The sequence below is a fragment of the Neofelis nebulosa genome, chromosome 8 (assembly GCF_028018385.1).
Source record: "Neofelis nebulosa isolate mNeoNeb1 chromosome 8, mNeoNeb1.pri, whole genome shotgun sequence".
In the NCBI taxonomy this organism is placed as follows: Eukaryota; Metazoa; Chordata; class Mammalia; order Carnivora; family Felidae; genus Neofelis; species Neofelis nebulosa.
Window position 1 is genome coordinate 12,214,849 of NC_080789.1, and position 25,533 is coordinate 12,240,381.

The following is a 25,533-nucleotide window of genomic DNA, read 5'->3' on the forward strand; positions in this document are numbered from 1 at the left end:
TGTTTGTTTGTTTGTTTGTTTGTTGAGAGAGAGAGGGAGACACAGAATCCGAGGCAGGCTCCAGGCTCCGAGCTGTCGGCACAGAGCCTGACGCGGGGCTCAAACTGGCGAACCACGAGATCATGACCTGAGCTAACGCCACTCAACCAACTGAGCCACCCAGGCGCCCCAGAGTTTCTGCAATTTTGATAATAACCCGGTGTAAACAACATAGGAAGGAGAGGCAAAGTGTGTCAGATTTCCTATAAATCCAGGGAAGACAGGGTGGTAGAAAGAGTCGCCAACTGGAATTCGGAAGACAGAAATTCTGCTTCTAGATTTGACTCTTCATTTTGTCCTTGGGCCCATTTTTTTTTTAAAGCTGATTCTGTTTTCATCACTATGAATTGGCAGTCACAGAATTTGAGCCCCTGAAGGCTCTGTAGAAGTCATCCAACCCAACCTTCTTAGTCTATTATTTAGGAAATTAAGCCCAGAGAAGGATAGTACTTACTTGCGGTCCCAGATGTCGCACCTGTCTTACCTCTCTCCCTTCGGGTTTTGTGAAGGTCAAAACTACTTTGTAAATTGTACAGAACTAAAACATATCTGAAGTATTATTGACAGCATACCATTATATGCCATTATTAACATGTGTATTATTACTTCCAGGAATGCTTAAATAACAATACCATTGGTAGGAAAGAAAAGAATCATTTTTTTGAATATTATTCTAAATTAATATTCAAGCCTTAGCGGAGCCAAACTTTATTTATTTATTTTTTTTAATCTTTATTTATTTTTGAGATAGAGAGAGACACAGAGTGCAAGCAGGGGAGGAACAGAGAGAGGGAGACACAGAATCCGAAGCAGGCTCCAGGTTCTGAGCACAGAGCCCGATGTGGGGCTCGAACCCACCAACCATGAGATCATGACCTGAGCCAAAGTCGGATGCCCAACCGACTGAGCCACCCAGGCGCCCCACTGAGCCAAACTTTAGAACCCTGCAGCTCCTTGTGGTTAGAGCTTCTGATAAGAGTGCTCTGTGCCTTCTGGTGAATTCTCAGTCAGCAGTGTAGTTTACGTTGGTTGGAATCACTTGATTTGTCTGGCATTGGTGAACATTTGTGTTCTTACAACTTCAGGAGGATTTGAATCCAGATATTTGCCCAGTTTTTATATGAAATAATGAGGAAACCTCACCATCTATGAGCATATAAAATAACAGAGGATTGGATTGGTTCAGAATGAATGGGTTTTCTCTTAAGTACAGTCTCTCGTCTTTCAGAAAAATAATGGCACATTTTTTTTTTTGCTTATTTATGTGTAAAAATCAATAAATGTCTACTGATTAAAGTGTTCGTATGGGATTCTGTGTACTCTGTAACTCTCAGTGGGCAACAATACTTTTTTTAACACCTGCTACGTTTCTATAAATATAAAAAACGGGAATGAAGAAATAAAATTGACATCAAAGCTAATTCTGGGAATAATTCAAAGTTTATAATTGTTTAAGCTAATGTTCAACAGCAATCTAGTATCCATTTGTTAAAATGACTGATTAACTTAAGTGTGTTCATTACAAACGGACATCCCAAGACATGCGTGAAGTTGGGGATGCACCTTGAATTTTATCACTGTATGTCTCTTCTCGTTGACTGGCTGAGGTTAACTACAACAAGATCCCAGTAGTAAATCCCAAAGAAAGGGAATTTCAGCTTTACCCAGCTTTCCATCAGTGTGGTATACTTGAACACGGAGTTGAAGATCAGCTCAGATGTGAATGCAAATTTGAATTATAAAGTAGCTAGAGTAGTAGGCTGTGTTAAGATGGCATATAAGAAAGCGCCATCACAGTACCCCTTCCCCACTCACACGCTCTCTGTCTCTTAAAAGTAAATAAACATTAAAAAATAAGCAAACAAACTCCGGTGTGGGGGCGCCTGGGTGGCTCAGTCGGTCAGGCGTCTGACTCTCGCTTTTCGGCTCAGGTCACGATCTCGTGGTTTCGTGAGTTCAAGCCCTGGGATTGGGATTCTCACTCTCCCTCTTTCTGCCCCTCTCCCCATTCGTGCTGTCTCTCTCAAAATAAATAAATAAACTTTACCAAAAAAATACCCTGGTATGGAAGTGTCCTGACCTTCTCACATAACCCCCCCAGCTGGCACTCTCCAACGGGTAAAAGTAAATGCAGGGATATCTGAAGCCAGCTTGCACATGCACCAGTCGGTCCTTTTCACCGTGCTCCTTACATGGTCTGAAGTGCTCACTGTCCTCTCTTCCGTTTCAGGTTGGAAATTAAGCCCCGTGGTGGGAGCTGTATATGGCCCTGAGTTATATGCAGGTAGTACCATGTTGATTTTTCCATTCGTGCTGTTTAACTGCAAAAACATGTGTTGCTTTTCACCTTGCTCTTCCGTTGTAATCTTTTTGCATTTCTTAATTTTTTTTTTTTAACGCAACCAGCCTCCAGCTTTCAAGCAGACGTGTCCTTAGGCAATGATGCAGCAGTGCCCCTATCAGGAAGAGGGAGTATTAACACTTACATTCCTTTAATCAGTAAGTAGCCTATGTTGGCCTGGCGTGGAGTTTGACTGTTGCGAGTACAGAGTGATGTGTGCTAGTCTTCCCCCCACCCCCACCCCAGGTAGAGCACGTAACTGAAAAGGAGGTGTTCTCGAGAGAGTTCGGTGCTATTACAGTGCCCTGGCCTTCCTCCACCGGTGTTAGAATCTCTCTGACCAGATATTAAGAGCGCCATGGAGCATAAACACTTGGAAAAGGCAGAGGGGGTAAGGCCATGTGAGCAACAGTTGAGTCTGCTCTCGACAGTAAAGAAAACAAGACATGGGTATTGACAGAATGGGTTATACGTGTTCTCTGCCAGTCAGTTTTGGGCCCTCAGTAGAACATCGCTCAGAAGCACCTCCTGTATTCACGATTATTCTCAGTTCCGCTGAAACCTCTGAAGTCCCCCGGACCCGAGCCATTTTCCTCCAGCGAAAGGTAAAATTAAAAAGAGCTCAGTGAATGTGGAATAAATGTCGGTATGTGCTTTCCAGAGGATAGCACATTTAAAACAGGTTTTTAGAAACTGTCTGCCTCCCTGAAGGATACAAGTAGTTTCCCTCTCCCCTGACATTTCTGGATTAAAACATTTTGGATAAAAGAATAAAGTGGACTAATGCAATGTCTAAAGATTACTGTGTGCCTTGGAGGTTGGCACCGCGTACAAACACAAAAGAATATTCTTACAAAGAAGAATTACTCTATGCACATAATAACGTGTGGAAACAAGATTAGCAATGGGCCAGTTAAAGAGTTTATATCAGTCGATTTAAACTGCCGCCCCCCGCCCCCCCCCCCCCCCCCCCCCAAGTGAAAAGTCTCTTATTCCGGCACTGGTTCTCGGACCTTCTCGACCTGTTTCTCACCAGCTTGCACTGTAATGCCAGGGCTGGGAAGGAGCAGAGTGCGCTCACTCAAGATTGGTGACGAACAGAGAGAGCATGGCATCATGAGCCTTTGCGTGTCGGGTCTCTCCATTTCTTTCTCAGGAAAGATGTGGTACATATCTTTGAACCTTTGCTGGGATCGGTTCAAAGCCGGTTGTGATTGTAGCCCTGCTGTTGAATGCAAGTTGACATTCCTGTCATATTTTGGGTCTCCCTTTAGTTCCTGGCTTCCCTTACCCGACTGCAGCCACCACGGCGGCCGCCTTCAGAGGAGCCCATCTGAGGGGCAGAGGGCGGACGGTCTATGGGGCAGTCCGAGCGGTACCTCCAACAGCCATTCCCGCCTATCCAGGGTAAGCATTAGATTCCAAAATAAGCAGCTGGACAGAAAAGAATACCATGGCCCTCTCACACCTTCTGGGACGTTGCCGTGCCACATTGTAGAGATTCTCTGAATATTTGCAAATTACTGGATTAGATGGCAAGAACCAAAATATACCATCGTCAGAATGTGACCAAATACCGATTCATTATATAAATCTTCATTTCGGCCACCTTAAGCCCTCATGGCTTAAGACAGCAGCCAGAACTGTCTTGTGTTTACTAGCAGTGTGTTGGCATGCAGTTCACTCAGCATCGCACGAATGTGGATTAACACTCCTGCAGAGAACCGAAATAGGAGCTCCAGATTGTAGTACAAGACCGCATCTGCTGTGTTCACCCCCTTGTCACCACCCTGTGTTGGGGCCGAGGCTGCCACATCGCCCTCCCTTTTGGTTTCACTGCCTGGGTGGTGAACAGCAGAACTAGTTACCCACAATGGATTTGCTTTCTTTGTAGGAGACGGATTAAAAGAGGTTAATTCAAAGATGAACCAAGTCCAATTGAATCCAGGGAGAAAGGGAGAAGTAGGAAGAATTAAACTACAGTTGGCTTCTGAATGATGGTAAAACAGCTGATATAGCAGAGCATCCTTCACCCTTTGATTTTTGTATGGAGGGTGCCTCATGCAGTGGAATGATTCCATAGCAACAAATAAATCCTTTGCTACTGAATGGGGGAGAAGGAGTGAAGGTGACAGGTTTTGTCTCCAACGTGTTTCTCGGTGCCAGCCGCAAATGTATATTTTTATACGGAGTCGACTTCTAGAAGTTAGTTGTCCCGAGGACTTTCCTTTCTTCAAAGATGTGACCTTTGTGTTCTCCATCTTTTCTCTGCCTATGACAGGTTTTTTCCATATTCTCTCCGAGGAGTAAACCCAGCGGCAGGGGGGCCTGTTCATTGTTCCTTAGTTAAAACACAAAGGGAAAGAGCCTTCTCTGTAGGTCCTTTTCTGACAGCAGAATTGGCTTGGAGGTCTACGAACTCAGCATTCGTTCATAGACCGAATGGACGTGCCATTAGCGGTCCTCCATTGCACAGAATTCAGGCATTTTTATTAGACACGTGTGCATGTTGGAATGGACAGGCTCCAAGAGGCGCTGGAAGGGAAGTGCTTTAGAAATAAACTTTTGTTTGCAGCTTATAGATGCTTAAATCCCATGCATCCCATCATCTCCATCCTCTGCCATCACTTGCTTTTAATTTTATTCTTTCTTCTCTCAACTTGAGCTTTGACCTTCAACCTCTGACATCTCTTTAAAGAAGTGAATAAAGATGCAGTATTATTTCATCGAGAGATACTCAAGTCAGACATAAAAACAGACGTTTTGGAAGTTCTACACACCAGGAAAATTGTTCACGAAGCGTCTTCCATTTCAGTCCAGGAGAGTTTACTGTCACGTTCGCAAAGAGATGCCACTTGCCAGAAACATGGGACTTCTTTATTTTGTAACATTCCCGAGTTTACTTTATGAAACGGTTGGATTTGTTTTAGTCACTGTAGCTCATTTCACTATATTGGCCAAACCTGAGAACCCATTCGCTCCCTACTCTGTGTCAGGATTACGTTCGCTCAAAGATATTTTTATCTTTATGTCTAATCATACCAATCTCTGTGCATTACATTGAACACTGATTTCCCATGTTTTCTTTTTTATTAACTAAACCACCGGTTTACATGGAAGATGGCAAGGAATAAGTCCAGTATTTTATGGGGAATGGCCTAAAATTGCTTTTCAGCTTAGTAAACTAATTTTCATCCTTAATCATTGTGTTCTAGCCTCCTTATGGCATTTGATACAGGGAATATTAGAATTCTTCTAGAATTTAGGTAAATATTCCCAGTGAGTGACATAACTTAGGGTAAACTGTATTCCTGCTTTTAATGCCACCACTGTTCTGTATCGAAGAGATGTTTGTAATCTTTGCCTGGATCCCCTGCTGAAATAGTTGAAGGTTAATTAATCACCACTTGGCCTCAGTGCTTTCCATTCTGTCAGCCTTCTCGTCACGAGCAAATGTCTTTTCTAATAAAATGCAGTTGAGAGGCAGATTACTTTCTAATATCTAACTTTAACTGCAGTTGGAGACGATGAAACTGGATAGGGCTTAGCTAAGTGAGCGTCACAGAGGAATTTAATTTGCCTGTTTTATAATACAAATGCACAGCACATTTGGGGCATTACAAAGTGTGACCGTACTGTCCTGTAAACCCAACAAAATGTCATTGTAATAAGTAGAATTCAGAAACTTTCCAGCCACCTGCAAAAAAAAAAAAAAAAAGTTATTTCACATTCAAGTTAAAAATATGATTTAAAGACCTCACTTACTAGTTTATTACAACAGAGAAGGTAGTGCTGAAAATTTCCAGCTTGCTTAGTTGAATAAACAATAAACAGATCTTCTCATTTAGAATATCCAAATCTTGACTTAACACATGCGAAGAAGAAAGTCTTATCTTTTGTCTCTACGTCTGTTCCATGTCTTTTGGTCCCAAAGTAATGTTTTGGGGAAAGTCTATATGCACAAAAATACCTGAAAAGGTTTGAAATCTACGATTATCATAGTTTAGTGTTGCCCAGGACTTTAAAAACAGAAAACAAAAAAACCCCCAAATTCATGTATTTTGTTTGATAAAAATTCATTTTTCTGAAGAGGAAAATAAACCCTTCTAATTCCTAATCAGCTACTGTTCTCCATTTTATCCTTTTAAATAAAACAGGATGATCCTTGGTCATGCCCAAAACGTCAGTTATCAGTTAATTTTTCAGAGTTCCATGAATATTCTTAACGGTCAAAAAAGAGCCCCTAAAATCTTGCAGTTACTCCTTCCCACTCTGGATTATATTGTTACTATCTGGGATCCCCACTGCACCTTTTCAATTCTCGGACCTTGGACCAATCACCTTAACCTTTAGCTCATTATCTCTGCTTGTGAAAGCAATGCATTGTGGGTATTTTTGGTTGTGTTTTTTTTTTAATTACATTTCTCTGTTTACTTTGGTCAGAATTGATTGACTTGTTTTTCTGAGGTGTTGCATTGGTTCTTAAAATGCTGAATAATAATACTTTGCATGCTCGTGTGATCAGCCAAATCTTACTGCATGTCTAATGTGCAGGGTAAAAAGCAGGTGATGTATGGATATCAGGAAAAACGTACATACTTCTAGGAAACAAAACAAAACGCTAAACCTAATCTTGGGACATACTCTGCGTACAGGTCCTGCCCTAATGGGATTCTTTCGGTTCAGTTTTCTTATGTTAGACCCCCTTTCCCCGTACCTCTCCCGCCTCCCCTAACCCACGCACACGCGCACACACGCACGCGCACACACACACACACACACACACACACACACACACACACACATTTTGAAATTCTTTAAAGAAAATTTCCTCCTAGGGCAAGCTTTAAAAAAAAAACAAACAACAACTCCAGGTATGAGAAGTTGATGTTTCTAATCCAGCAGAGTTCTGATAGTTCTGTCAGGCCCTCTGGGAATGCTTTCATCGTTTTAACCCTCCTTTAATTACCAAGCGTTCAGGTGTGCATTCGAGTGGCGCGCTCCCTTCCCGCCTCGCATGTCCTGGAGCTGTACGACGTGCGCGTGCCCGTGCACGGTCCTCTCGCTGACTCGCTGCGGCCCCCCAGCCCCGGTTACGTATTCATACATCACCTGCCTGTGTAGAGCGCATGTGCATGCTGCCGTCCTCAATAACCGGAATGTGTTTCTGTTCTTTTGTTTTTTTGTTTTTGTTTTTGTGTGGATTTTCTGCAGTGTGGTTTACCAGGACGGATTTTACGGTGCTGACCTCTATGTAAGTACACACACCGGGGCCTTCTCGACCCCATTCCCTGACAAGCCAGCCTTTTTTTTTCTGTTTCTTTGGTTTGGTTTGGTTTTTTTGTTTTTGTTTTTGTTTTTTCTTTGTTTTGTTTTGTTTTGTTTTTTTTTTACATATAATTTATTTGATTTTTATTTTCTTTTTCCTTGTGGATATATATATATATATATTTATATATTTAAGAATGCAAGCATGCTTCTCTGCCACTGCGCTTGCCCCTGGGTGCAAAAACTAAGCCTTTGGGTTTCCTGATCATTGCTAGAGTCAGTCTACTGGACATATTCTTTTCCCTTCCCTATACCCACAGATGTTCTGTGATTTATTTGCGAGATGATCAGCAGGTTTAAAGTCTTTTAATACCGTCGTGTCATGTGCATACATAAATAACAGGATAGTTCTATTAGCTTAAACCAACTCTCTCTCTTTTCTGCTTTTCTTCTCATTTCACATCCCTCTTTAGATCATTGGAGCTTTGATTTATGTAGACGGCAGTAAGCTTTCTGAACTATGTGTTTTCCTATTTTCCGTACTTTGAGAGAGCATTATCCTGTGAGAGGGAGGTAAGGAGCTGATGCCAGTGGAAAGTGGGTGATAATGAGAGGCAACCAAACACTCAGTGCTTACAGCCTTTCGCTATCAGAAGGTCCACAGCTACTGGGTCTCTTTTCTTAAGAGCCATCTAGAGGGAAATGAGTGGCATAATTGGCAACCTAGACTCTTCCTACAAACATCCTGCTACCATCCAGGATTTGTTGATTGTACCAGCAATGTTAACATCATCGTTATTATTATCCATTATTGAAACTGTCTTGTTATAGCTAAAGTTCCATGATTGGCTTGTCACCTATTATTTAAAATGTGGACAAGGTGATCTAACTGACAAAGAGTCAAAAGTTTGGAGTTTTGAGGTTTTTTATTAGGACCTCTCCAAATGATCGGTTTCTGAATGCAAGCTTAGTCTAACCACCCAGGTCGTTAAGAAACGATTTCTTAAGAAAAACTTGTCAGGATGAAATTATTCCTTGGGCATAGGTTAGAGTTGTCCGGGAGTGCTTTCTCCACCCTTACCTCCCCGAATCAATAAGGGTGCCTTTGTAGCGAACTTCTTGCCACAGGTTTCTGCCAGAGACTCTCTGGCAACCAGAAAACTTCAGTGCGCTTTCAGAATGTCCTTAGAGACTCTGTGGTGCAGGAAGTAAGGAGGTAACTGGACACACCTGTCCTCTGTAGAGTAGCCCTTCAGAGTTTGCCCTAGTTTAACAGATGCTTAAAGGAATCTTAGCCACGATTTGGTCCAACCCTCTCACTTCGTAGGTCTATTTCTTAAAGAGATGGTGACTTACCCAGATTACATCAGTTATTTATATAACCCAGCACAAAACTCAACTAATCCATATCTCGTTATCAGTGCTTTAATTAAAATCCACGTCTTTCCTCAGCTGGTTTTCCAGAAGTAACGAAAGATACCTTTTTTTCCTGTGCTCACAGTGAAACTTGAGGGTTGGGGAAATATTCCTACTTTTATACCAGATGACACTTTTCTAAATACACATATTTACATACGTTCTTCGCATGTACATTCTCCCATATACATTAGAATCCATGTTCTCATGAAAGTCATCTTTACGTTATTTAAATTGCTTTCCTGAAATCTGGTCTGTTAGAGCACGCTTTTGCACTGGAGTTATTTTCTTAAGTCAAAGTTTTTGTTTTTGTTTTTTTCCTCTGATACCTTTTTTATTTGGGGATTTTTAAAGTATGGCTTATTTCTACCTTAGTAAGATTGCCTACTTCCCCCTTGAGTGAACCAACCAAATATTTGTTTATAATTCTCTCCTATCTTTAGGTCACAGCATATGATTTTATTAAGAGAGAGATGACTTTTCTGTACTTCTGTTGAGAAAATAAAAACACCCTTGACATTTTTGTTTTAATCTACTAACCGGATCACCTTATGAAACTAAACGGGTAATTCAGCGACCTTGCTGAAATACGTGTTTGGCCGGTGGTGTCTTATTAATGAAAGGAATTAATCACAATGTTACTGTCATTTCTTAGCTCCTATCTTAAAGCAGTCACTTGGAGGAAAAAAGGTGGTCCCTAATGCTGAAATATTTTCCGACCCCACTAATGAAAAACAAGAATGCATTATGAGGTAACTGTTGAGTGAAGTCTGATACAACTGTAGCTTTGAAAACTTTAGATTCCCTCTTCCATGTGTGAGGGAGCGAGGGATGCTTTTTCTAAAACACACACACACACACACACACACACACACACACACACACCCATGTTTTACCTAGAGTTTTCCTGTTTCTCTCTGTACAGTTCCACCCCCGCTCCCCCACTGCGGAAATCTATCCCTATACACTGAGTTGTTTCCTCAGAGATACACGTTAGCAATAGGAAGACAGGAGAGTTAATCCAGTACAAGTGCACTGACCCAGAGCTTGAAGAAACATCACGAGGGAAGAGTGCAAGCTGCTGGCTTTAAGTTAGACTAATTTAGGCTATTCATTCAGAGAGATTTTTGTTGTAATCTCTTTCCCCTGTTCTGTTCTTAGTCCGTAACCCCTGCTAGCCATTTGCTTCCTTTCTGTTTCTTTTGTGCCACGTTCCTCTCCAGAGAACCGACCTAGCAACTGTGGCTGCAGTTTGTAGAAAGCCCCCCGACCCCCGCCCCGCCCCGAGAAGACCTGAGCTTAGCAGACGGATCTTGCGTCCTGCCCGCCCCTCTTTTTCTTGACCAGTAGAAAAGGCATAGCTCACCCTGATTCACGTTTCAAAGGGATGACAAAACTGCTCCTGATTCTTATCCTGTGAAAAGCATGCTTGCATCCAAAGGAAAGAAAAGGCTGGTGGGCCCCTTAGCGGGCTTTTTTGTATGATTGTTTTCCTTCCACAGCTGTGTTTTTTGAACTGCTCTTCCTGTGTTCTGTTATAGAATAGTCTTACAGGAACCAATCATTAGCGCTAAAATACCTCAGGTAGGAGTGCCAGTGTGACCTGCCAATCAATCAGATTGTGGATTGCAGTGAAAAAATTGAATTATACTAACCATTCCAGCTCCACGTTAGAGATGGGAACAGAGGCTTTTTTGGACAACCGAGACTTGTGAGCGTGTGATCTAAGCCCTGCTATACCTCAGCAGCGCACAGTCAAGTCCCATACGTGACGGCACCGCCTCCAAAATTAAGTGCTCCTGCCCCGTCGCCTCCGTCCACACCAGGCGTGTGCTCTGCACTGTCCCATCACTGCCACCTCTTTTAGTTTGCCAATCGCATTTGTCCATGGCATTTAAGCTGGTCTTTTATACTTGGAGATCTTAGCAGTTGAGGACATTTTCCACTGTGAAGGAAATGAGAGAAGGGAGGAAGTTGAGTCTGTCCACGCAGGACTCCTAAGTCCCCGATTGGGCCCCAGGGTGAGGCCACAATCGTAATTGGACCGTGCTGTTCGCCCCACTTCCAGGTTGCCTAAAAATCTAGACCTGTTGGGGCCGTAAAACTGAAACACGTATTCCCCTCGCCCTCTTTCCTTTCACCTTAAAACAAGGTCAGTGAGTTCATTTGGAAAATCATTCACCGTTACGTCTGCTGATAGCTAGATGCTGGGGAAAGAGAACCCCAGGCCGCCTGTCACACTCCTTATGTGGCCTCCCGGCCGGGTTTGGGAAATGAACTAACTTGGGGGCATGTGAAATGGTGGCGTGCTTGAGAGGTTTGATTTGTTAAAGATCATCTCTCGTCTACCATTGAAGTGATAAGTGGAAGTTAAGAAGCTGATCATAACCATTTCTTCCCTTAACCCCAATTTTAAAGTAATTATAAAATAAAATTTAAGTACGTGTCTTTAAAACTTTTTCGTATCTACTTTCCAAAGTAGATATAGGTCTCCGTCAAAAACAGCAACAGTATTATCATTATTCTAAGTTTTTAGTACTCATGTCTGTGTTAACACTTAATCAGAGGTGCCCTATTGCCACAGAAGGGTAACCCCCCTCCCCCCCACCCCCCAGGACCCATCTAGACAGTGTTTCTCGGCTGGAGCCAGGAGGAGGCAAGGGAAGGGAGGAGTTAGAATCGTGTAGGGACAAATGAAGCGATCCCCAGAGGCACAGCAGGTCAACCCAAAGTCAACCCAAGCTCGTGGAGATAGGTCTCTGCTCCCTGTAGTGATTTTAAGCATCACATCTGCCTTTCTCTCCACCCACCCCCACCGCCCTTGCTCAATAAATCTGTACATCACGTGCAGGGACCAAAGCTTTCATTTTGTCTGCTGGTCTTAAAACACACACTCTTCTCCTCAGTGTCACATAATGTCACTGTCTTCCAGGTAGAAAGAAGGTGTCTTGACATCACATGCTCACCAAAGTCCTGTTTTCATGTAAATCTAAAACAAAACCAAAATAAAATTCACGGCTAGGTTAAAATCAAGAGAAGGGGAATGTCTGCCAGTAGGAGATCCTCCTAATAGATAATGCATATACAAGAGGGCAGGATATGTAGAGCCCTTCCATTTTGTTCTGGTTAAAACAGAACCGTGCAGGAGCGTCCTGTGGTCAGTGTGGCAACATTATAAAGTTAATTAAATGCTAAAACTGATTCAGAGTGGAGTAGAGAATCCCTAGCAGGTGATGGTGAACCCTGGAGAGCTGAGACATGAACATCAAAAGGATCTTCAAGGTAACCGCATTGTCCTGGGAAAGAGCTGGAAGTTGAAGGCAGGGATGTCTTATGGATATGTGGAAAGCTAGAACATTCAGCACAGGCGCTATGGCAGAAGAACTCTGGGTCAGAGTGGATGGGTGCTGACGGAGGGCCGGCGAGTGCTGCGGGTCAGGACTGGACCATGCGGTCAGGGTCAGGAAGGGTGAATAGGGGAGCTATGTAGCTAGCGTCGGGCCACCCCTATTGGGAACATTCTGGAGTCCTTCGTAATGAATTATAAAGGAGTGAGAAAGTGAGCCTTTTAACGGGGCATGTGTATGTTTGCATCAGGCTCAGCCCATGCCAAATGTATCCAGCTCTCAGGGTTCCAAAAAGCAGTCCATGTGTGCCCTCCTACATTAGGGTGTGCTGTGGCCATGCTAATCCCCATTTTTTGTTTTATTTCAAATCACACACAGATAGAGTCTGCAAACTGCTTCAGATCCAACAGGTCTGATTGTGTGTAAATACATATGTCCTTTTTAATTTTTATTAATGGTTGCTTCAGTTTTGCATCAGTGCATGGTTAAAAGCAATACACATCAGCTATTTCATGACTTCATATCTCCAAATGAATTATTTCTCCTCTTTTTTTTTTTTTGTTTGTTTGTTTGTGCAGTCAGCTGAAGACATGTTAGCATCCCCACTCTAAACCTCTCAGTGGAGTCTCTGTTCCCTTCTCTGACATAACAGATGGGTTACTGCTTGTTATAATTATTAACATCGTGGTGTGGGCCAGGGCTAGGGCGGGCGACCTTGACTATTTCTTTGGGCTGGGGAGGGCCCGTCGTTAGGGTCTGGAATGTTAACTCAAGTGGTGACTGACTGTTTCCGTAATAGCCGGTTGTTGTGGCTGCACGCTCTAGTACCTGAGGCTGTGTACTTCACCGAGCTTGTGGTAGAGCCTAGGGCAAACCGCTGTCCCAAGAGAATGCTGGGATAGATAGAGTTAGCCAATACGAGTCTGAACGTGGTGATTTTGCTGGTTGTTTTAGCTCCAGATGTTGGCATGCTTAGTTTTTAATGTGATTAATAAATGTGGCGCCATATCCCTCCCCGCCTCCCCCCCCCCCCCCCACGCCTGAACCCTGTCTCCTACCCCCTTCCCCGCCCTTGTTCTTTCTGAAAAACTTAAGAAACAGTAATGAAAACCTTGGTGTTTCAAACTGCACTTTGTTCTCATGTTCTGCAAAAGACCTCAGACTTGCCGGTAGAAGCAAAAGCCGAGAAAACGATTTCTCAGCCCGGAAGCTCTGTGCACTCCGAAATCGGAGTAGGGATAGAGACATCCGAAGTGTCTCTGTCTTACAGTTTTGGATGTATTTTGTTTAAGGCAGCAGCGGAAGTGCTTTGGGGTATGACTACACCCAAGGGAAGTAAATCCATGATCATACAACTTAACTTTTCTAATTTTGGGGTAGTCGCTGATGAATTACCAAATTAGCTTGTATCTTTCCATGCTAAACATAGTCCCCCTTTTAAAGGGCCTCTCTGTAGCACCATTATAAAGTAATCAGGAGAGTCGTGTTGAAATATTACCAACTTAAAAAAAAACAAACATTCACGTAGTTTTTCTTCATGCTGATATTCTCCTCAAGCTTTTTGTTACCAGTAAAACATTTGTATTCCTGTTCTGGTTTTCCTGAATTTAAATAGCAAAGAGCCTCGTCAAATTTCAAACTTCAAAGCCCGAGTTGAGTTAGAATAGAAGGAAACTACTGCACGAAGATTCTCTCCCATTTCCTTCTGGTTTGGAAGGAATCTCCTTTTTCCCCCAGTCTGATCTCTTGAGGTTCTGATGGCTTTTTGCGGGTTGAGGAACACGAGAGGGAGTGGTCCTATCAGTAACTAAATTCAGAACCTCCTTTTCCAGAATTCCAGAATTAGTATGCTAACCGCTCAAAGTGATGATTTGATAGAATCCCCAGTATTTTCGACTTTACAGAGACTTTCAGAGAGTCAGGTCGGTACTGAGCCTCAGAATCCCTTAATGGGAATGTATATTCTGCCCTACGGCATAGAACTTCAGTTTTTAAGTGTTTTACTCAGGTGAGCACAAATTGGGCTTTAACTGCTTTGATTACGTTGGTGTTTTAAATTTTTAAAGATTATTTTGGTGTCTTTTGGAATACTAAAGGCACAGACCACCTAATGGCTGTTTACCACGCTATCGTTGCTTACAAAGTTTTCCTAAAGACGGCCCTGGTGTAGACCTCACTCTAGCAAACTTGAATTCTAAACCAATGGAACCATCTGTAGTTATAATGAAAAATTGAGCCTTTCAGGTTCATTTAAAGCTTAAAATTTCAGCTATAATGATTGGCTTGTTGCTTTGGTTAACACATGCTTTTACTGTTCTTTAGAAGTTTAAAAAAGGACCTACCTAGCTAGCCATAGATACAATCAGGTAAAGAGACACTTTATAGCGTGTGTATGTATAGATAGGTCTAGTTTTAGTTACAGATACAGCGGTGTATGTGTTACAGCCTGGATGTATACAGTTTTGCCCAAATCAGTCTGTTCCCGTAGACCTGGCTGGATTTCAGAGTGAACGTGTTGATCTCAGGTAGCCCCCGAGGGTGCTTCCCGCCTTGTTTCTATCCATTACCATGTCATTGCCAGTGTTTGGTAATATTAATTAGAATCTTCTTACTTATACGTGGAAGAATTTGTAATGGAGAAAGAAACATTTGCTTTCCTGAGTGATTCACTCGAAGAACAAAGAGAAATAATACGTAACTACTGTAATCCAGTCAGAGGGATACTTTGAACGTACGCTGGAAGCTACTGCTGATGACGTCAAGAGTATAAACGTTCCTCCGGAATGCAGAGCGTTCACGTAGAGAAAGCCTACATGAGATGGTGTCATAGCGTGTACCAGTTGAACATAGTTATATCTGAGAGGGAGAAATAGTCATAAGAATTTACACCTGAATGAGGTGTAGGTGAAAGAGACGAAGTCTAGAAGAGGAAAAAAAGTAGGGCTTGCCGCTTTTTAAAATAGCACTGATCGTTGTGATTTTCTTTGAAACACTTCATGGGAGAGTACATGTGGTTCACCCTGACAGCGGAAACCTTTGGGGTGTTTGTTCCCCTAAAGTGAAGGGAAGTAACAATAGGATGGAAGAGTTTGGAAGCCTCTAGGACCGAGGGGATAGTGGAACCACTGGAAGAAAGACTCCAGAGTGCGCAGTGAGACTGGGTGTTAAGTAAGGGCCTCTGAATCTGTTAGGAGAGGAAAATAAATGCAGGCAAATGCTCAGGCCATGGAGGGAGGCCCAACTCATCTAGCTGAATCCCACTGCAAGGCCCTCAGCCATTCGTAATCTGATTTGCCCCAGTCCTAAATGCAGCTCGGGACCGGCAGACTTTTCCTGCGAAGGGCCAAGGGCTAAACGTTTCCGGCTTCGGAGGCCGTACGGTGCCGTCACGCCTGCTTCCAGAAACAGGTGGCAGGCTGCATCGTCTCACAGCCCGAAGGTTCCAGCCCCTGATCTACACTGGCTTTTCCTATTAAACGTTGCCTCTCGACAAAAAGCCTAGTCCTGATGGAGCATAGCACCAGAGAGGACCTTTCTGTTACATCCTGTAGTCTCTTAGCAATAAATCAGCCTGAGAATCTGAAGTTAACACATACACATTTACATTCCCCATCAGTCAGATAGCGTTCTCCCACCTTCCTGCAAATATTTGCCGTGTTGAAAGTTCCAGCAAAGACCATGAAGTAAGACAGGTCTGAGATCATGTCTTCGTTGCTTATATCGGAGAACGGGTCCCACTGAGGTAGTTTACTCTTGTAATTGTCCTAAATTGGAAAGCAGATCCCTGCGTTGGGTGGAGCTTAATTTTGTGCCAGGGGAAGGATAACATGCAGACTGATGCAGTTTGAAACATTTCTCCTCCCACGTGTGTGTCCGTGTTTGCGTCTGTCCCTGTGTCATTGTGCGTGTACGTCTGCGTGTGGGTGGGTGTGTGTTGGTCCGGCCATCGGGGGAGAGGTATCTGTAAAGTCAGTTCTCTTCTCTCCTGTAGGGCGGATACGCAGCCTACAGATATGCACAGCCGGCTACCGCGACCGCGGCCACAGCCGCTGCCGCTGCCGCCGCAGCTTACAGCGACGGGTAAGCGGGCGGGGAGCCCGGGGGGGGGGGGGGGGGGCGCCCAGGTGCCGCCCAGGTGCCGCCCCGCCTTCCTCCTGTCACCATTTCCGGATCGCCACTCGGGCCACCCTGGGTTCCAGATGCCTGCAGACCCCCTTAGGCCCTGTGCTCCGCCCCCCTCCCGCTTATTCCTGTCTCTTTGGCTTTGACCCCAGGCTCCCTCTTTCCCTCTTCCTCATCCCCACCTCCTTGCTTTTCCATTGGATGGAAGTCCTTCAGAAGTTTCCAGAGGTACTGCATTTGGGCGTAGAAGCGGACAGGTTTCCGTTCTGCCCATTCCCTAATAACGTTGAGGACCGAGTTACTCGCTAGTCTTGATTAGAACAGTAAGCCTCTCATTCTTTTAGATCATGGCCTTTTCTTGCTCTCCCTGATTGTCTTTCTTCTCTCCAGTTACGGCCGGGTATACACAGCCGACCCCTACCACGCCCTGGCCCCTGCCGCTAGCTATGGAGTTGGCGCTGTGGTGAGTATTATTATATGTACCGTGTTTTTTTTTAACCACTTTACACCTTTTAACTTTTACCTGCAGTTTGCAGAAGCTCTAGAAGTGTGATAAATTCAGCCCTTCTTCCACTGCCAAAGTGTTGAAGCCACAGAAAACTAGCTGGAAATTCGTATCGCCTTCATCTGTGTGTTGTAGCATGAGCCCCTTGACCTGGTTACCGGCAGCAGAAAGGCATGAATAGTGACAGTCTGCCCCGGGTGACGGCATCATTTGGGAGAGAAAGAAGGGAACAGGTTGATGCTTTATATTGGCTCAGATGTTGGATACATATACCTGTGGCTTGGTTTAACTGATAGGTCTTAGCAGAGATGTCGGGGGAGAGACTCTCCAGCTTTCACAGTAAGCTTTCCAAAACCTGTGCATTAGTTTCAGATGCAGATATCAAAGGATGTCCTTGCCATTTCTGAGCCTTCTGGCAGAAAGCACTATAAATCACCAAATGAATGCCTTACAAAGGTCTTTTCTGTCCGTAACATTCATAGCAAAATACGATGTTTTACTGGAAGCGTAGAAAAGATCCATAGACCTCAATTTAGAATAATCCTCCCCCCAACCAAACTCGAACCCTCGCTGTGGTATTTTTGTGGTGGGCTGGATACGTCCAGGCCCAGTGATAGTGACTCACCGGCCGCAGCAGGGACACACCGTGTCACAGCGACATCTCCTAACGCTGTGTGCCGTCCAGAGTACAGCCAGGCAGCGGCCTGGGGGTCATGGACGACAGTGTGTGATGGGGAGGCAGAGTGATAAATGAAATTTAAGACCGGGAGGAATATGAGAGAGCCCATCATTTCTCACACTAAATTTCTAATGATAGATTTGTGGGAGGAAGTAACAGGGTCCTGAGGGGAATGTAGGTGTAGACAGACAAGATAAAGACAGTGATAGAAGTCGCTGAGATTTTATGTGCCAAAAAGATACAGATCCGACCCCGAAAGAATGACCCAAGGAGAGAGATGTTCCTAGGGAACTTTTAATGGAGATAGGTCGTTAGATAAAAGAAAGGAATTAAAGCCCAGTTAAAATGAGAGAGAGAGAGAGAGAGAGAGAGAGAGAGAGAGAGAGGGAGAGAAGGAAGGAAGAGAAGGGAGGGAGGAAGGAAGGAAGGAAGGAATGAATTCAGATACGTCAAGAAGCACCTAGTTGGCACATTTTGTAGGTTATAGAGGAACTAGACTTTAATATTTAAAAGATTGACTGTGGTTTAAATCCAGCACCATCTCGAACACGGTATGTGACAGTTAGTGGTCAGAGCACCTGAGCACCTATTCCCTGCAGACAGGTAATGTGCAAGAAGGTGAAATCAGCTATGATGTCATCAAGGTAAACCGAAACTCGTGCTAAATTTTAAACATCAGATTATTTACTGACTTGGTTTTAAACTCTACTGAGTTTCCCTTCTTTGCTAATTCATGTAAATCATTAAGTACAGCGTCGTCATACCCTCTTCTTGAGAATATCGGGCCAGCAGTGAGTGTCGTGGGTTCTGGTTTGAGCCCCTTAGAGGCAGAAGTTGGTTTCCCAATGTCACTGCACAAGGTCACATCGTACCAGTTGCTTTGAAGCTTCTAAAGAAACTGTTTTCCCAAATCCCTTTTCAGGACACTTTTCTTCACCTTTAATGTTTCTCTCATCAACCTTCTAATTATTTTTATGTCTCTAATTACTGCAGGCGAGTTTATACCGAGGTGGCTACAGCCGATTTGCCCCCTACTGAAGTGACGTGAGACCCCGCAAATGGGACAGCCCCCCAGTTCATGAGGCCTGGCTATTGCAATATTTACTAGTAGAGGAACTCTATAGCAAGATGAAGAGGAAAAACAAACAAACAAAAAAAAAAAAAAACACAAAAAAAGAGAGAATACTTTTTTATACCTCACTATGTTCTTTGAATATGTATTTTTCCTTTAAATTTCTGCCTTTAATTCTTTTGTTCCAAAGATTGTGCATTTTTTTCTTTTTTTTTCCTTTTTTTTTTTTTTTAACTGTGGTAAAAAAAAAAAAAAAAATAATGCATTTCCATGTCTGTATGTCCGTGCTAGCTCATTCTGTCAATCACGGAAGAGGCAGTTCATGAGGAAGGAGAGACCTTAGGAGCTGATGAACGCATGTGATCAGAAATCCGCAGACAGAGTTACCAAAGTGTATCCGGTGCTGAGTGGCTGGGGGACAAGCAGAAGTGGAGATCTTTCTGCGACAGGATATTCTTCTAGTCTTCTGAGTTTCTGGTCTTCGGCAGGCAATTCTGGTTGGCTGTGGCTGGAATCCACATGCTGATAGATGACAGGAATTTGTGCTTGCAAAGCGGGAGGATTAAAAGCCACTGTCCTCTCCTCTTCCCTCCTGTCTTCTCCATCCTTTTTACAATCATCTTACCTGCACAGCCTGAGACGGTTGGCATAGTTTTTGGAATTATAGTATTAATATTTCCAAACACGCTCTCAGACTGTGGATAATAAACACCTCATTAGGAAACCGATCTCAGAATGAACTCCGGAGTGTGAAAAAGATCATTCTTTTCTTTCTTGAGATCCTAGCATTCCTGCTGGGCCTCTTCTCCTTTCTCTGAACCATGGCTTGGCTCATCTGTCCTTTTATGAACTCCCTGCTCCCACGTCCTCAAGAGTCAGGAATTTAGGACCCAGAGACAGGAGAATAAATAGCCAGCGACCAGATTTCCCGGCTTGAGGGTTAGAAGTACAGAGTGTTGGGAGTCCGTAAAGACAGTAAGGAAAAGAAAAGGGATATCGGAGGGTGTCTGGCAGGGCTCTGATATTCCTGTCCTTTCTCTTACATCAGGAGGGCAGTACAAGGTGTAAAACGTATGAAAACCGTTAGCAAAAGATCAAGCACTGAGTGCCGGGTCCACTGTCCCTGGAAGCTTGCGGTGACCGGGGCACGGAAGGGCAGGCATGGGCGCTTTGTACTGGCTCCAAAGCCATAGGAATTCCCAGCTCCCGGGGCCTCTGCGAGCCACTTCTCTGTCCACAGTCTTGAGCTCTCGTGGCCCTTCCGCCCGGCTTCTCGTCATCCTCCAAAGACGCCAGCCGAGCACCCGCCTACTTGGCATACATACCAACACTACAGGATATCAAATCCGAGCCCCTGAGGTTGCTCCCCTCCCATCCTGGAAGGAGAGTCTGACGTGGCAAGGATCTTCTGTGTTGCCAGGAAGAGTCATGTGGTGGCCGCAGCAGTGGGTCACTGCCGCGGCCCTGCGGCTTTGATGTTACATGTATAAGCAAGGTAGGGGAGAGGCGTTTCTCTTCTAGCTGGTAATGGTAGAGGCCAGGGTCCTGCCGCATTTCCAAAATGAAGGCCTGAGAAAATAGAAAAGCACGTTCTGTTTGGCTCCCTGGTCTATTCACGTTGGTACTAGGGTGACCTCTCACCCAAGGGGTAGCTGCTCAAGGGAGTAATTCAGAGACATGGAGCTTCCGGTTTGGTATGGGTTTATTTTCCGTTTGTGTTTTTGTTTTTGTTTTTGTTTTTTTTTCACTCCTGCCTCCACACATGTTCTTGACTGATGACTATTCGTGTCCCTGAATTAAAATGACTGACACATGGCAGCATGAAGCATCCTTTGTAAGCAGAGTGATCTGTCCGGGAGGGACTGGCCTGTCGTGTAAAGCACAACTCCTCTCCCCCCTCGGAAGCCCCGCTCTCCTGATGACCGGGGGAGAGGCTGTCCCTGAAACTAGGGGAGACGTCAAGGAAGATAGAGGCCTCGATGCAATCTTAACTGATTCTGGGGAGGACTGCGTGGAACAGGGGACACCAAACTGCCCGGGCCGTTGGCCACTTTGAAGGGTTCTCCTCCCCAAGCCAAAGTTTGGTTCGTTGCCGTTAAGACAATTTTTGTTGTGTTGTATATAAATATTTTAGTTAGAGGAAGGGTTCGTGGGATGCGGGGGCTATCACAGTTCTAGAGAATGGGGGCAGGGAGGATTTTTTCCCCCCCTTTGCTTTTGGCTTTTGTTTTGAGGGAGAGCTTTTACTGACTAAAGACAGAGAAACCTCGGGTCGTGTTCAAACAGGGGCCATTGACGAAAATGGCAAACCATGGCTCGGTGGAGAGCAGGCCAGATTTTACGTGGTTGTGGCTGCCGCAGGGGAATGAGCTTAATCATTTGCTCTTCTTTTGTCCGAGAGAGAGACAAGGACGGTGGGAAAGGGAGAGAAGGCAGCCCCCACCGCCCTTCGGAAAGAGGCAGAAGCTGGAGCTTGGGGTTCCTTGCGTGCATTTCAGTTCAGCGGGTTCTGGCTGAGGACTCCGCGGGCAGGCCCTGCGTGCCCTGCTGCGTCTCCAGGGATGGCTTTGAGCACGGCTTCCTCCAGCTCCCTTCTCCAAGGAAGGCCAAGCAGAGTTCGGCTTTCGCCAGAGGGCCTTTGCTTTTTAGCGTCAGCACTGAGACTCGGGGCTCCCGTGAGCACCCGAAGGAGACGGTGTCGGCCTCCCCCTCACCTCTTGAACTTTGAGACTCCGTACAGCCAGCCCCTCGGAGGCAGGTTCCTCGGAGCACGAGGCTTGTCTGCTCCCGGCTCTGGTTCCCGTCGCACCGAGCGACCGAGCCGGGAGGGAGTCTGGCGTCTGGGGGTCCGTGGGCGGATGCCGCTCGATGATCCAAAAACCTCACCGATGCTGAAGGCCAGCACGTGACCGATTTCCACAGCTTTCCCGTAGCTCCTGGCGTGGACTCCTGTGCTTAGCATCTTACTCCTGGAGAAGCTGGGCTCCTTTAATGAGACCCCTAGCGAAAACCGTCCTCTAGGTCTTCCTCTTTCGGCCCAGAGAGCTGCCTGTAGGTCTTTTCTGGAATGCCTTGTGGTGCGCAGTTCACCGGGTCAGACGTTGTGACTCAGCGTTTTTAAGGCTCTCGGGTTTGCCGGCCTTGCCACCGCCCCCGGCCTCCGGCAGCCACGAGGTGGGATGGAGCCAGTGTCACTTGTCCTCGAAAGAGAAGGGCACTGGGGCTCAGCTCCTAGTTTAAGAGGGGAGCTAGTGGACGTTATTCAGTAGAAACCCAGGACAGCAGCTTTTCCTGAAAAGTAGAACCCCTCAGGGGCTGGACCGCTCTGACTTCAGGTCATACTTTCCTAGCCGTGCAGCGGAGCAGTGGGTGAGTCAACACCCCCCGTTAGTTTCCCGACGGGAGGGAGGTGTAGACTCGGGATGGAAGCCACCTCGAGGACCTGCAGGAAGGCCTTGATCACCCCCCTTTCCTCACGCCGGGGCCCATCCGGAAGGCACGCCGGCCGGGAGCCCAGCGTCCAGCCCCCTCTGCTGCTTGCAGCCTCTAGGACAGTAACACTTGCAGAATTGCAGACTTTTTTCCCCCAGTTGATAGGAAGAAAGGGACTTTGGGGGGTGGGGGTTGGGGAAGGGGTAGTGGTGTTTTAAAAAGCATAAGTTACCTGTTTGCACTGTTATAAGATAGGAAAAAAAAATAGTGGGCAAGGTGAACATCAGACGTAAATTTGCGTGTTTTTATTTTGTCATGCTCTTGAAGATGTCTGACCATTTGTAGGTATACACCAGTGAAACTTGATTCTCTGTTGCATCAAACACTTTTTTTTTTTTTTTTGGCAATGTTACTGTCCACAAACCTCTTCTCCCCTCCCTTTCCCTTTTCCTGTGTACTTCTTCATACTTGCTTTACTGATCAACCAGGCAATAGCCATCCAAGAGCTAGAGCGTGAAGCAGGGCCCTCTCCAAGTAGGCTCTGGGTGTCCTAAGCCAGCACGCGCCCTCTGGTTCAGTGAGTGCAGTCGAGTCCCTGGCACCTGTCTTGAAAACAAGGCTTACAGACCAGACTCCAGCGAGTTCTCGAATTCCTGAATCCGATGGACCAGGAATGAGGAGCTGAGCGTGGAGGGGACCCCTCGGGTACCGAAGTTGGCTGTAGTAGCTGAGTTCTTCTCCACGTTACCGGAACTGTAGCCAGTTACAGTTTACTCAGGAAAACGGTAGATCAATTCAGCCATGGTAGTGCTGGTTGGCAGGGATTGGTAACTGAGGGAACTGCTCGTCAGCCAAAACGCAAACCTTGCCTTTAAGGAGACTGCCGGCGGGGGGCTGGGGGGGGGGGGCGGGGAGGGCCTTTCCGTGTCCCTTCTGGCTGGTGGTCACACTCGCCTGTGTGGGGAAGGCCCGGTCACACTGGCAAGCAAAAAGGGAACATCAATTCTCTCTCCTCTCCCCACCCCCTGCCCCAGTCACCGACACCAGATTCCCAGGGGGTACACGCGGTTTTGAATTTTTTTTTTTTTAAGTGACTTTCGGTTTGGTTTTTCTGGGGACTGATAAGTGCTTTAAGCAATGTCTCTACCCCGTTGAGACTCCCAGCTTAGCCATTTTCTTGTATTTTTCTGTTCACAGTATTTGTGTGTGTGTGTGTGTGTGTGTGTGTGTGCTCGTTTTGGCTGTATTATATATCGAGTGATGAATTGATCCTCTTTTTTCCCTAAGGGATATGAACTGTTTTTGTTTTTGTTTTTTTTCTTGTGTTCTAATTCTGCTTGTGAATAGCTGGAGCAAACCTGGGGCTGACACACGTAAGCTAGGGCTCAAGTGCTCAGAGAGCCAGTGCAGTTGACTCGTCCCTGACGGGCGACCGACCTGCGTCTCTGAGCCTTTCAGTCCAAATCTTTGCAAGGCTGAAAACGCCACAGACCCTCTCCTCTCCTCCCCACCCCCCATGGCAGGGACCGGACCATCCCGACATGCAACACGCAGCCTCTCCGGCCCCCTCCCGTTGCCATGGCAAAACAGGTACCTTTGGGGCACGGGGGCATCACGTGGGATGCTTGTATAATTGACCACCTCGCCTTCTCTCCCCACCCCCTCACCCCCAGAGTCACTTCCTAGGACACCCGAGCTGCTTGCCCAGGGTCCTGTTTCCCTGCGAACTCCAGAGAAGCACCCCAGGGCTTTGTGACAGTCTCTGACTCCCTCCCCTTCTCGTTAAGAATCATATTGTATAGTAGCTTTCAGACCATACAGTATTCATTGGGTTACTCCTATTATTATCAAGTAGCTGGAATTGTGAAGGTCGGAGTAGTTAGATCTTTAGCTTTTATTCCTTATTTTTTTGTATTACTATCCATGTGTATAAATTATTGATCATGTTGCTGGCTTTTATAAACTCTAAGCAAAGGAGGAGCACTGCCTCTGCCTTTGCAAATGGTAATGAAGCACTGTTTTTAAATAAAAGAGAGAAACACCATTCTTGGGCCTGTGTGCGTTGATCCGGGGATCCCTGTTGCCTCCGGGAGGCTCAAAACCTACCCCTTGGATTTGACTTCTTCAGAGGGAGGAGAGAGGAGGCAGCGCGGCACTTTCTGGGTGGAGGGCGCTCTGGGTCTGGGTCTTGCGGGCTGGGGGGGGGGGGGTAGGTAGGTGAGGCCTGAGTCTGGGGGAGGAAGCTGGGGGGGGGGGGAGGGGAGGGAGTGGGGGCCGTGGGGGTGGTGGGGAGTGCCTCGCCGTGGGTTCCTCTGGGCTGGGCAGAAGCTGCATTTTGTGCTTCTGCCTCTGACCTCCTTTCAGCCCTCGTGCTCTCCTGGACTCCTCGCTGCCCCCTCCCCTTCCGGCCACTTGACCTTCCTGCCTCACTGTCCCTGTCATGGTGTCCCCTGGGCTCCTGTGCCCTCTCCTTCCTGTGGGGTCCTGCTGGCCCTTCTCTCCCCTGGCCAGACCTTCTCACCCGCCCCTCCTTTGCTGGTTTCCCCCCTCCCCCAGCCTCCAGAATTCTCCACGAGCCTCCAGTGCCCTTCGCTCGGCTCTCCGGTCACCTTGCTTCCTGTTCCGTGGAGGAGATGGAAGTGTCACCGTCTCCCTGAAAGATTGTGTTTTGCCACCAGACACCTACCCGAGTTCACACCCCTTCTTCCCCCCTCTCTCCTCTTCTACTGGAAACACATTCTTCACCTTAGGAGCTGCCCCCACACTCGTGCCCCGCACCTCATCCTTCCGGGGACCTTTGTCGTGCGCTCCTGCGAGGTCAACCTTTCATTTCCTACTCGTTAGTCCCTCTGGCATTTAAACCTACTTACACCTTTAAGATATTTTTTAAGTAATTCTGCAAGATCCCAAGTCCTCTCCTACGTGACAGACTTCTGGAATCGATTTCTGCCCGCTGATGCCCTGTGATCCTTCCACCTGCACAGCCACCGTGGGGGGGTGAAGTCTCCCTCTGCTGCCACCGCACTAGCTAGTGGGTCCCACTTCCTCTCCAGTGGTCCCCGTTTCCATCCATTTGCCCAGCAACGCCCACCACCAAAGTCTGTTCTCCGTTGGTAACCCGCTTGTTACCAACACGGCGCGTGCGTGGTCATGCGCTTCTCTCCAGAACACCACCTGCTCGGCTCCCCACCCTGGTCCGAGCGCCTGGGTGTCGGGACGGCCGGCACCAAGCACGTGGAAACAATCTGTTGGGGGCGGTGGGTGGAAAGGGCTGCATGAAGTGAGACACAGTTTCCAGCCTGAGCCATCCAC

At 46.1% G+C, this 25,533-nt stretch overlaps 1 protein-coding gene across 31 annotated transcripts in view; it reads left to right on the top strand.

Moving 5' to 3' along the window:
• RBFOX2 (RNA binding fox-1 homolog 2) overlaps nt 1–24,265 on the top strand; it is a 287,236-nt gene extending 262,971 nt beyond the window's left edge. For 18 of the 31 annotated variants that reach the window (XM_058741415.1, XM_058741428.1, XM_058741416.1 and 15 more), the window contains 8 exons: nt 2,270–2,323; nt 2,446–2,538; nt 3,643–3,787; nt 7,595–7,634; nt 12,790–12,821; nt 16,403–16,491; nt 16,924–16,996; nt 18,711–24,265. In XM_058741415.1, the coding sequence (XP_058597398.1) occupies nt 2,270–2,323; nt 2,446–2,538; nt 3,643–3,787; nt 7,595–7,634; nt 12,790–12,821; nt 16,403–16,491; nt 16,924–16,996; nt 18,711–18,765 (581 nt within the window). In that variant the 3' untranslated portion in view covers nt 18,766–24,265. Of the gene's footprint in view, nt 1–2,269; nt 2,324–2,445; nt 2,539–3,642; nt 3,788–7,594; nt 7,635–10,605; nt 10,649–12,789; nt 12,822–16,402; nt 16,492–16,923; nt 16,997–18,710 lie in introns of those variants that run through there. The other 13 variants (XM_058741433.1, XM_058741434.1, XM_058741424.1 and 10 more) reach the window with 7 other exon arrangements.
• Nucleotides 24,266–25,533: the final 1,268 nt, after the last annotated feature.